Source organism: Vespa velutina, chromosome 10, assembly GCF_912470025.1.
Source record: "Vespa velutina chromosome 10, iVesVel2.1, whole genome shotgun sequence".
In the NCBI taxonomy this organism is placed as follows: Eukaryota; Metazoa; Arthropoda; class Insecta; order Hymenoptera; family Vespidae; genus Vespa; species Vespa velutina.
Genome location: NC_062197.1, coordinates 6,310,015 through 6,322,514, shown reverse-complemented (window position 1 = coordinate 6,322,514; position 12,500 = coordinate 6,310,015). Strand labels below are relative to the sequence as shown.

Sequence of the window (12,500 nt, the reverse complement as noted above, 5' to 3'; positions counted from 1 at the left end):
TCGATTTTTTACCGCCGAGAACCTGCTGCGAGCTAGATCACTCGACTCACCGGGAGCTGAATAGAGGCGATACGAGGTGTCTGATTAACGTTGCTTTTTTGCAAGTACCCATCGTGTCCGACGCTTCGTCACGAGGCGACGATCTCTCTTTCTCTCTCTCTTTCTCTCTCTCTCTCCTCTTTTTTCTTTTTTTTTTTCTTTTTTTTTTTTTGTCTCTCCTCATCTCTTTCCGCTCGAAGAAATTCGCGACGAATGAGAATGTCGAGATGCTTTGAACTTTGGAAAACGAAGTGTCTCCGTCCGATGGTTCCTTCCTATATCGAAAGGAAAAGAAAATTAATTTGAATTAATAAAAATTGGTATCTTGGATGGTTAAAAATAATAATCTTGATATCGGCGATGTAAAGGTCTCGAGAATATTGCGACGCCACTGGGAACGAGGATTCGAGCAAGAAGAGCACGCATAACGTAGAAGCAACGTTTCTCTATCTTTCTCTCTCTCTCTCTCTCTCTCTCTCTCCCTTTTTCTCTGCCTCTCTCTCTCTCTCTCTCTCTCTTTCTCTTTCTCTTTCTCTTTCTCTCTCTTTCATTCGCTCGGTCGTCCGGCGGTGGCGGTGGCGGTGGCTGCGGATCGCCGAGGGCGCGCTCCTTCTCCTTCTCCTTCTCTTCATCGTGAAGTGGAGGTGAAGGGGGCAACGCCGTGCTTCGGAAGAGGGGCACGACGAGAAGGGCAGGGGAAGAGGTCGACCGGGATAAACATCTGAGCCCCGCCCGGCACCCGAGGCTGCACCTCTTCTTGCTCCTCTTCTTGCTTCTCCTTCTCCTCTTCTTCCTTCACCTCTTCTTCTTCTTCTTCTTCCTCTTCTTCTTCTTCTTCTTCTTCTTTTATTTCTTCGTTTTTCTTCTTCCTCTGCTTCTGCATCAGATTCACTGCCATTATTGATCTCCGAAGGTCTCCTCCAACGTGTCCGTATCTACCCTCTCGACTCCCACTTTATCCTGATCCGCCCCTTTCTCGTTTCCTTAATTGTATTAACTTTCTTCGAGGCACCTTTAGTGAAAGCATCCTTACTTAAAGGATATACATATACATATGTATATATATATATATATGTATATATATGTATATGTACATCCTTATACATATATATGTATGTATGTATGTATGTGTATATTTAGATATAGATTATTAGCGATCAAGTAAAGTCCATCATTTATTTACTGACTTTGTTTTCTTATTGTTATTGTTTTTTCTTTCCCCTTATACGAAACGTATGACGAAAAAGGCGTCATGGTTTGGCAGCAGTTCTCGCTTTCCTTCGAAAAAGGATCTCTCGTTGGCGTATATTCAATAGTTTATGGCATTTAAATAGGCGGCCCTCTCTCGTTCCCAAACAATTTGCCCGTACCGCAGATTGCTCGTAAATAAAGATAATCTATTCCAAGCGGAAGATAAAAATCGTACGGTCCGAGCGCGTTCCACTACGGAGCCCGAAGAAGGAACGTCCCTTTGGTCAGGTTTGCCTCTTCTCGAGAAGAAAAGAGTCGAAGAAGAAAGATGAAACAAAATGAGAGAAAGAAAGAAGGAGAGAGAGATAGAGAGAGAGAGAGAGAGAGAGAGAGAGAGAGAGAGAGAGAGAGAGAGAGAGAGAGAGAGGATAAAACGTTTCATGGACTTGTGTTCGTTCCGCGGGTGAACGTTCCACCGGTTATTCATTTTTACGTCGTTCATTGCTCGGATTTTATGAGGCAAAAATGATGAAATTGCACTTTGGTGCTGCTCTGCACGCCCTCCCGCCCCCTTTTCTTTTCCCGGTTTCTTCGAGTACGGGCTTCGTCACGGGGATAAGTCTCTAGAGCGAGTCCAACTCTCACCCTTTCTTTGTCGATCCTCAAATTTTCCACGCGAATAGGTTTACTTTTAATTTGGAAATATTCAAAGCTTAGAAATATAAACTTTCGACCATTTTTGTTTTTTTTTATCGTCATTACCGATAAATACGTACATGAGATTATATGTATTATTAGATCGGACAATTAATCGATATTGAAATTTTTCATATTTTATATTTAAATAAATAATAATATTGAATAATAATAATAATAATAATAATAATAATAATAATAGATATTGTAGTAAATTAGTCAACAAGTATTGTCGAAATTTGTAATATAAAATATTAAGCGTTGTTTGTTTAAATATAAAACATTGTAATTTCGACGTTATTCATTAGCCAATTCGATGTGTGAGATTTTGCGAACGATCGAAGTCATGAAATTTAAAAATAAAATATATTTGAAAGAAATATTTGCAATTTAATAACCTGATAAAGATAAAATTAGAAATATCAAGTAAAGAGATTAAAAATGATCGTGATAAGGATAAATACTTTGACGCTCGATAAATAATTGTTCTTTTTTTATTTTTATAGTTAAACATTTCAAGCGACAATTAAACCGTCTAATCGATCGTACGTAAACCAATTTTATTTTACAATATCTCGAATAACATCAGGAGAATGCTAAAGGATCGATCGAGATTACTTTACGATAAGAATCATCTTGTCATAAATGAACTTGCGAATCGCGGCACTACGTTTCTATTTTTATATTAGAGCCGACAGCGAATTCTATTCGACACTTTGCTCTTCCCTTGACCTTTTGAGCGTGCGTTTATCCTTCTGACCTTTATCTCCGCTGATTCATCGGCATCTTTCTTGCGTATTAAACACTCGTTCGTATTCGTGCCCGATCCAGCTTCCTCTCGTGGCCGAAGCATGTATTCATCATATTTTATTTATCTTATCGAGATATTAATCTTTCGCATTGATTTCGACTTGGGAAGAAAAAGTAATAAAAAAAAGAGAAAAATAGGAACAATAAAAAAGAAAAAAAAAAAGAAAAAAAAAAAAGAAGAGAAAGAAACGTATCCCAAGTCAGGTTCAATCTTTCCTATCTTTTTCCCTCATTCAAAACAGATTTCACTGATTGTGAACGTAATTATATATCTTTCGTACGGTTAAAACGCCCCCCGGCGTTTTCTCTCTTTCACGGACATTCACTGGTACGAAAATTATTTAATATGAAGTCGATGTAAATCGCGTGCGTGAATTATAACGAGATTATTGGCCTGTTACGAAATTTTCTTAGACAAGTTCAAAGGATTCTCTCTCTCTCTCTCTCTCTCTCTCTCTCTCTCTCTCTCTCTCTATGTATCTATTTATCTATCTATCTATTTTTTCTTTTTATTTTTTTTTCATATTTTCTTTTTTTATTTTTTATATATATATATATATATTTTTTTTTCATAGGGATTTTTGACCTCTTACGAAATTTGCTCGTCGAAACGTAAAGATTCGTAGGAGTTCGTTGAATCGTTTCAACGAATAGCATGCTCGGTTGCTCGCGATAGCCATAATTCGTGAGCTCGTTCGATCCTTCGTCTCTCCAATATCTTAGTAGATGCCTAGAGAAATACGATGGGGAAGGTAAATAGGAAAGGAGTTTGGTGCGAAAAACACTATAATTTATAGCGAGATTACGGGCATGAAGGTGAGGCATAAATTCCTCTTGGATGCTTGGTTAACGTATCGGCGATCAACGCTCCTCGGTAAGTTTTCAATTTGACGATCGCGTTTCCGAGTCGATTATCGGCGTGCTGAAAGTCGTTCGCTTTCCGTTCTGATAGAAAGGAGAGGTAGGTATAGAATTCATTCGGAGAGATTTCATTTAGGGAAAAGAAGGATCGATGAAAGGCATACGAGAAGACGATTGGCCGTCCCGTACGATCGTTTTTTTCTTCCGGTAATTGCGAATCGGAGAGAGAGAGAGAGAGAGAGAGAGAGAGAGAGAAAGAAAGAGAAAGGGAGGGAGGGAAGAAAACCAAAAAAGTCAGGCCAGTGTGAAATCTTCTTAACGTCGATTTTTCCAGTTGCGAGCGTTCGAGCATGAAGCTTGATGGCCGTGCTTCACACGAACATGTTTCTCTCTCGAATATCAAATAAAATATATTTACATCCCTTAAATTTTTTAAATCTTCTAAATTCCCCTCCCCGTCACTTATTTTCGTTGTTATCAACTATTATCAATTCGAAAATAATTTGTGAAAGTTCTCGATATTCCTAGAAATTCGAATGTATCATTGAATTTTTATCTTCGATATATTACAAGTTCATAAATCTCTCTTGATCTCGTGAAATTCGTCGTCGTCGTTGTCGTCGTCGTCGTCGTTGTTGTTGTTGTTGTCGTGATGTGCGCCGAAATGAAACGAGTGTCTATAAATTATCGAACGGTAATAACGTTTACACTTGTGCCAACGACGATATAAATTTTAGAAAAGAAGGATCGAGCCGGAACATCGTTAATCGTTACGGAATCGATCGAGCGGAGATCGTTAGGGTAATGTAACGTTTATAAAACGATTCGATACTTCGTATTTGGGAACGATCGAAGGATGTTTCGTCGACGCCGCGAATTATTTTGTAGAGTTCTCTCTCTCTCTCTCTCTCTCTCTCTCTCTTTTTTTTCTTTCTCTTTTTTTCTCTATAGGATCGTAACTTCTCTTACCGTTTCTTTTCGTCGGCTCGTTAAAGCGATATAAGTCGTAGCGAGCTCGCGCGCATCCGCGCGCGTTCCTCACATACATCATAATAAAAATTTCTCAAAAACGAGCCACTACCCCGTTATCGTTTTTATGTCGTCTTTTTACGGATACCTACACGCGTTCTCGGGTCCATCGAGAACTTCGTTACTCTTTCTGTCTATCTTTCTCTTTCTCTTTCTTTCTCTCTCTCTCTCTCTCTCTCTCTTTTTTTTCTTTTAGTTAGTGCGACGCTCTTAAGGCAAATTAAATACGGCGCAACAAATTACCGAAGCTCCTCGTAAATCAAATCGGCCAATAAAATGTCCGTTGGTCTCGGTCCGAAAAATTCGAGAGGCGGAACGAGGCGACGACGAGAGAAAAAGAGAGAGAATGAGAAAAAGAGAAAGAATGAGAGAGAGAGAGAGAGAGAGAGAGAGAGATAAAGAAGGCGCGAGAAAGAGGTGAAAGACTTTTTAGTATTCTCGGACGTCTCAATTAAAATCTCGAAATCGTCATCGGTTACGGCGTATTTCATCGTCTTTTTCGTTGTCGGATATACGTAAATTTTTTTTCCACATTGGCACAACTATACTCGCGAGCATGTTACACGTGAAAGTTCGTCTTTATCAAGAGCGTACGAAGCAGTGCATGGTAGTAATACTTTTTTTTATAGAAATCGATGGAATTACGTTTAGCGAGAAACTCTCGAAATAGGAAGAGGGATCGATAGATAGATCTTTTATTTCGAAGATGAAACTTTTCCAAGTATTATATAGTTCAGAGAAAGATACGTTTGTAAGAAAAGTCCGGCTTGCTCATCTTCGGAGACGAGCTAACCGGTGGCGTTCATGAATACGTGTTCATTATTTATGTGCAACGCCTCTTGGCATCAACTCTGGACCAACCTCTCCCTACCTACCGGTAGGCACGAGAAGAACCAACCGGATAACGTATTACGTCTTCATATTTTTTTCCTCTCTCGTGCACGCCCGATAATTAAAGGTGCCCCAGCAAGGACCTCGATGATTTATCGGTCGACTCTTCTCAACCGATAAGATGAGCCCTACCTGATAACTGGCTGCTACCTTCCGCGTATATATATATATATATATATATATATATATATATATATCGAGAGAGCTCACGTTAAGTTTTCGAGAGTTAATTTTTCGATCGGGTTTTCTAATTTTTATCATACCTGGTTATATCTAAACTAATTACATATCTATATGTATATGGATACTTACTTAAGTTTAATATCTGTTTCGTTTGCGATTTTATAAAAATTGAAAGATTTTGTACTTTCAAATTACAAGCTATCTTCTTCGAGGAAGTTTTCTATCGATTAAAGAAGAGGGGATAGACCGGTCTGGCAAATAAGTAGTTTAATCGCCGATAATTTTTCCATGAAAGAAAACTGGTCGACCGGTGGTATAATCGTTTGCCGCGGAAGCAACGAACGATCGTCGCAGATATGGCTATCGATATGAACGCGTTCCATCCATCGAGTCGTTTCGTTGAGTGCATAGCTTAGAAGAAGAGCCATTCTGAGGATCGAATAATCTTGAAACCGAGCGGATATCTAAACGAGGTCCCCTTCAACCAACCATCGAGCTTGATGCATCGACGTGACTCTACGTACTTACAGTATATCTACTATTAATACATTTAATCGTTTGAAAACTTTAATAATTTTTACTCGAGAATACATTTTTATTCGGTTTTTAAGGATCATTTAAATGTTAATTAAATTAAAGACATAAAAAAAAAAAGAACAAACAAACAAACAAAGAAAAAAGAAATAAAGAAAATAGAAGAGAAAAGAACCTTCCTCTTTTTTTTTCTTTTTTCTTTTTTAATACTTCGATCGAGACGCATTGAAACGTAAAATATTATCTATTTAACTATCGAACGTTAAGCGTAATCATCTCAATGAAATGATACATATCGATCGTGATATATCGAGCTCGATACTATATACCTCGATCCTCTTGCAGAGAAAGAAGCGCTACTCTTCTTCTTTGCACCTTTGGCACGCACCTTTCGTCGCTAGCAACATACATATGGCTTACCACGCCCTCGCGAAACAATGTGATGGTTAACAAGCTCTCTCTCTCTCTCTCTCTCTCTCTTATCCATGATACGTATACTTGTATATAGTTAACTTACATCGGTGGCAATGCTTTCTGTACCGGTATTCGCACTCCCATTTCTGTTCTTCTCTCTCGATAGGATAGGATAGGACTTTCGATCCCTATCGTTCCTTAGAAGTCGTTCATCGCTACTCTCAGTCCGCCATAGCTGAGCCATTCGTCGCTAGTCGTAGTTGAAAGGAATGCGTCGCACGCAGACCATCAATTTCAGAAGGAAAAAAGAAACGGGAGCCGGGTACCGTGATGATCGTCCTGCGTGGGTAATGATAGGCGTGCCAGATAGATTACGGTCAGCGAACGTTAACTTTTCTTTTTCTCTTCGATCGCAAAGTTTTCTCTCTTGATAAGATAAAAACCGATGGCAAATGACAGTCGAAAGATATTTTAATTGAGGATGAGGATGATACGAAAGGGGAAGTAGTAAGTAAGTAAGTAAGTAAGTAAGTAAGTAAGTAAGTAAGTGAGTACATTATCTCGAAGATAAAGAATTCTACTATAATTCTTTCTCTTGTTTTTTTTTTTCTTAATTCCAATAAATACTCGAAAAAAAAAATCGTAAAGGATTTTGTAGTTTATCATGAAATAAATAAATCCACGATGACGTTTCGTGTTTTAATAAATTATTGAAATGACGTAGATAAGACAGAATCGATTTTACAAAAAGATATTTGAAAACTTTTAATAATATAACAGGACAATTGTTCTCGATTATATCTCTCTTTACGGCAATCCAAATATGGAAGTATTGGAGTATCTAAAATTGATTGGTCGAAGTTGATCGTAATCGAAGGGGCATAATTTTTGATCGAACGAGAATTAAAGGGAAAAGTATTGATTCAAACTCGATTATGACTTTCTTGAACGAAGAAGTTTTACGTATTTTTTTCGAAGAAACGTAAGAACAGAAAGAAAACTTTGCCGTCGAGTTTGAGTCGAAGTTTAACTCGTCTCGAGGTTGAATTCGCGATTTGCGATTGGCAGTAGCAGCAACAGTATCAGCAGCAGCAGCACCAGCAGCACCAGCAGCACCAACAGCAGCAGCATCAGCAGCAGCAGCATCAGCAGCAGCAGCAGCAGCAGCAGCAGCAGCAGCAGCAACAACACCACCACCAGGAACGGAGCAACGGGAGAGAAGCAACAGGAGCGAGCGCACGGCACCACCTCCACTCTCCGTTCGCTACCACCTCTTCTTGCCTCTTCGTTCGCAGGCAACGCGGTGCACCTCGCCATGTGACTGATTCCCCTTCTCCGCAGGTTGACGAGCGGTGGGCCTGCCTACCTGCCGCCCGTTGCCCCGCTCCCATTACGACGCGGACTCTCGCGGCAGGTGCACCAACCTAAGTGCCACTCCGCTTACCTGCGTCCTGTGCCTACCGAGGCAGAGTAGTGTGTCCGGTGCTCTCAGCTTCTCTTTCCTCTTTCTTCTCCCCTCCTTTCTTTCCCTCTCTCTCTCTCTCTCTCTCTCTCTCTTTCAGTCCATCCCTACCTGTCTTCGTTCGTTGAGCTGTCCTCAAGCCCTCCTTCCTTTCCTCCCCTTCTCCCTCTCTTTCTCTCTGTCTCTCTCTCTCTCTCTCTCTGTCTTTTTCTCTCTCCCTCTCACTCTTTCTCTCGGCATCTTCTGTTTCTCTTTTTCTCTTTCTCTCTATATTTCCTCGCCTCTTACCGTCCATCCCCTTCGCCGTCTTACGCAGCAGCAGCAGTGCCGTGTGGTAGTGTCGTGTCAACCCGCGGTACATCAACGATCGCCCGGGATACGAGGAAAGGATCATCGATCCTCGACGGAGGACGGTCACGCGAGATATCGCCGGGTCAGCACCTTTCGAGAGAGGAGAGTGTCGTGTTATATATACTTATATATATACATATATATATATATATATAATATATATATATATATCTCTCTCTTTCTCCTTTTTTTTCTTTCTACCTTCTTCCCTCTCTCTTTTCCTTTTCTCTCTTCCTTTTTTTCTTTTTTTTCTTTCCTTCTTTCTCTCTTTCATTCTTTCTTTCGTACGCGTGTCACACCCGGTCTCGAGGAAAGTCGGACTCTGACTTTTCGAAGGAATAGCCAGGATTCACGCGAAGACACATGCGGGATTCGAGATCAGTTCGTGTCATTAAAGGGGAATGAATCGTGGATCGTGTTTAGTAGAATGATGCGTGATCCTCTTGAGATATAATAGATCGCGAGAAAAATTAGTGGAGTAAGAGAAAAACGGAGAAGAAAGAAGAGAGACGAGAACAGTTAACGAAGACAATTAACGGGTACAGTGAAGTTGTCAAACGTCATCCGGTGTATTTTTATTTCTCTCTCTCTCTCCCTCTCTCTCTCTCTCTCTCTCTCTTTCTCTCTCTGTATTTCTTTCTATCTATCGTTCAGTGTCTATCATTGACATTTCCGTGACATTTTAAACAGTGTGCGCGTGTTTCGAGACGAGCGAGCGTAACCCGCGGTCGCGCTTGCGCGAGAAATCGTTCGCTCGTTTGTCGCATCGAATCCTTTGAAAAGAAATAATCGTAGGAGTGAGTGAGAGAGAGAGAGAGAGAGAGAGAGAGATAGAGAAAGAGAGAGAGAGAGAGAGGAGTTAAGGAAGAGTTAATTGGAAGAAATTAATCGTATATAGGAAAAGTGGAAAGAGAGAAGCGGGAGGGAGAGAGGAGAGGAGAGAACAAGAGAAGAAGGACAAAAAAAAGAAGAAAAAGAAGAAGAAGAAGAAAGACAAAGCCATAGAGAGAGTTGGTGGGATATTATTCGATGACGCGAATTCCGTGCCTTATCGGCTTCACGGCTGACGCCGACGGCTTATCGCCGGCGTTATCTGGCTCACCGCTGCTCTCTCGGAACCCTTGCGTGTCCTCGAGCAGAGAACTTTAAGCGTTTTCGTTGACGGCTGGGTTGCTTTACGGGATCGTCCGAACAAAGTTTCTCTCTTCTTTTCACTCTCTCTCCCTGTTCCTTCCTCAACGATACATTACATTTTTCCCTTTTATAATAAATTTTGATGTATCTACTCGTGAGTGTGTTTTCGTACGTTCCTTGAGCGAAAGAATGAGGATACAGCAATAATTCTTGAAAGAAAAAGAAAAAAAAAACAGAATAAGAAAAGAAAGAAAGAAAGAAAGAAAAAGAAGTGAGGAAGAAAGGCATAGAAAAAAGAAGAGAAAGAATAGAAAAGCGCGGACGATGCAACTTGAACGACGCGCTCGAACGATCGTATTCTGACGTTCAACAGGTGTGTTCGCCTGTGAGGTGACTCGCGAGCGTGCGACAACAAACGAGTGTCGTCGTCGTGTAACCATCACGTAGCCTCGCGTTTTTCGCTGGAAGGCATAACGAAAGAGAGGAGGAAGGGCCGAGAAGGCTCGAGTATCGCCGTGAATATTCTCGAGGTCGAGTCTCGTCGAACGGATTGGAGATGTCCGCGGGTTGTTGAGAGAATGAGGGAGCTGGACACCGAGAGTCCTGTCGTCTGGCCGGCTTGGTGTTACACTGGTGAGTTCTTAAAGCGAACGAGAAAAAACATTATCTTTTCTTTTTTCTTACACTCTGCTTGTTTTTTTCTTTCTCTTTCTCTCTCTCTCTCTCTCTCTCTCTCTCTCTCTCTCTCTCTCTCTCTATTTATCTATATCTTTCTTTCTCTCTCTCTTTTTTTATTTCGTTATTCTTTCATCAGCAAGAATCTCGTTACGTTACCAACCTTCTCGTTTCAAACTCTCATAATCACCGATGGCAACGATAGGGACTCGTAAATCTGTTCTGCGTCAAGGTAACCCATCTTGGCGCCATTGAAAGGCCACTCTCGTGAAGCCATAGACACGTCAACGATATTATATCGAGAGTGCTTGTATATAACAGGATGGTCAATTCTCCCGTTTATTTACGTAAAATTATAGAACTCGAGCACTTAGGTGTAGGCGTCATATAGCGTCGCCGTGGAATTGACGATCATTGCGATTCATTTTCAATTGAAAATTTATCTTATCCTATTTTTCCTCCTTATACCTTATCGATGAAAAATCTAATATAATCTTTAAAATTATACGCATATTTATTTATTTATTTATTTATTTATTTATTTATTTACTTATTTATTTATTCGTTACATTTGAATCTATCGTTTCGAATAGGCGCTTAAATTTTGCATTATTTCATTTTGATCCAAGAAAGTATTCCTTCGGTAAAGGGCCTTTAACCGTACGGGGTGCGAGCCAAGGAGACAGGAGCGAATCACCGAGGGTGTAATTATGGAGCTCGATCTTGACAATTAGGAGCCCTCCGAGGCGAGCGGTAGCGAATGGGCTTCCACTTAGCTTCCGCGACTTCCACCCTTCTTATCTCGTCCGATCGACCTCCGTTATTCGTCGGTATCTTCTAATTAAGAGGGAACCTGTAGATTTCTTTCGCAATAAGACTCTCCCTCTCCTCTCCTCTCCTCTTTCCTTCGATCTGATCCCATCACTATCCGAAATATAGTTACCCTAATCGTCGATCGTGCCGTTTCTTAATTCGAAGATACTGTTGTCTTTCGAAGTGCCGATTTCTCTCTCTCTCTCTCTCTCTCTCTCTCCCTTTCTCTCTCTTTCTCTCTCCCTCTTTCTTTATCTTAACTTTCGACGAAGATAGAGATTCGGGTATCGGTTACAACGAAGTTTCATAGGTTTCACTTAACTATGGAAAAGCTCGCGGAGAAAATCGCGACTCTCGTCGGTGTCACGTAAGTCGACGTGATTTGGCGACCGAGTCGATCGTCGGCGATTAACTGAAAGAATTCGTCTTGGTACAATGGCGAGGTAATCGGTGAACGGTGTATCGTGAACGTGCAACAAATGCCATTTTCAAACGCGATCTCTAATGGGTATTAACCCATCGTAGTCGTCTTTGAGTCAGTTGAAGAAAAAACAAAAAAGAAAAAGAGAAAAAAAAAAGAACGCTCCTTTAATCTCATTGTGTCTATCTTCGCTATCATATCCTCTCACCGAATATGATTGCTTTTTGGTTCGTATTTTTGATTTGCGAAATCGTTGCTTTCTGAAATCGCTTGATTCTTGAAAATTTATTTAAACGAACGGAAATCTCGAAACGTCGAACTAAATGGAACGACTTTATGGACAGAGTTATTGATAAAAGTCGATGAGGTTGATATCTCGAAGCGATAAGAATGGTTTCGTGTATCGAGCTTGAAAGATTACGACAAGGTATTCTCTCTCTCATCTCGGTGACTTTATCTATCGGTTCGTGAACATTCTTTAGACTCTCTTTCGCCTATTTATCATTTAGTTTAAAAATCTCTCTATCTGAGGTAACAACGATAAAGACGAGGGAAGAAGAATCGTTTTGCGATATTTTTTTCTTTTTTATATATATATATATATAGCTAAGTTGTTCTTTCTTCCTTTATCTTCACGTTTATATTTATATTTATTTTTATCTTTGTCTTTTATTTTCATCGTCGTCATCGTCGTTGTTCTTCTTCTTCTTCTTCTCCTCCATCTCGAATCGTGTCTTCTCTTTTAAAGAGTCACAGGAGTTAAATATTGGCTGTCGTTCAAAACACAAACGCGTGTCTCCTTGAAACAGCGGACAGTTGTCTTCTGTGCTTTCAGCCGCCATTCGCGATTGACTTATTTATGGGCCACAAAGTATCGGCTGTGTGGCCGACTTGGCTATCGATCTCCTGTTCCTAAGTTCCACGGTTAACCACGAAAGAGATTTCGATGGAGTCGACGAGTTAACGTTGTCTCCTTGTATTTTTTCTCGTCGAGTG

At 40.5% G+C, this 12,500-nt stretch overlaps 1 protein-coding gene across 7 annotated transcripts in view; it reads left to right on the top strand.

Annotated features, from left to right (window-relative positions):
* The window catches only part of LOC124952369 (mediator of RNA polymerase II transcription subunit 25-like), a 168,364-nt gene that overhangs the window by 69,275 nt on the left and 86,589 nt on the right, over positions 1-12,500 (top strand). Inside the window, exons 1-2 of one of the 7 annotated variants that reach the window (XM_047502129.1) lie at positions 8,045-9,000; positions 9,360-10,228. The exons of 5 other annotated variants lie outside the window; for them this stretch is intronic. In XM_047502129.1, coding sequence (XP_047358085.1) covers positions 10,174-10,228 — 55 coding nt within the window. In that variant the 5' untranslated portion in view covers positions 8,045-9,000; positions 9,360-10,173. Of the gene's footprint in view, positions 1-8,044; positions 10,229-12,500 lie in introns of those variants that run through there. One more of the 7 variants, XM_047502132.1, reaches the window with a different exon arrangement.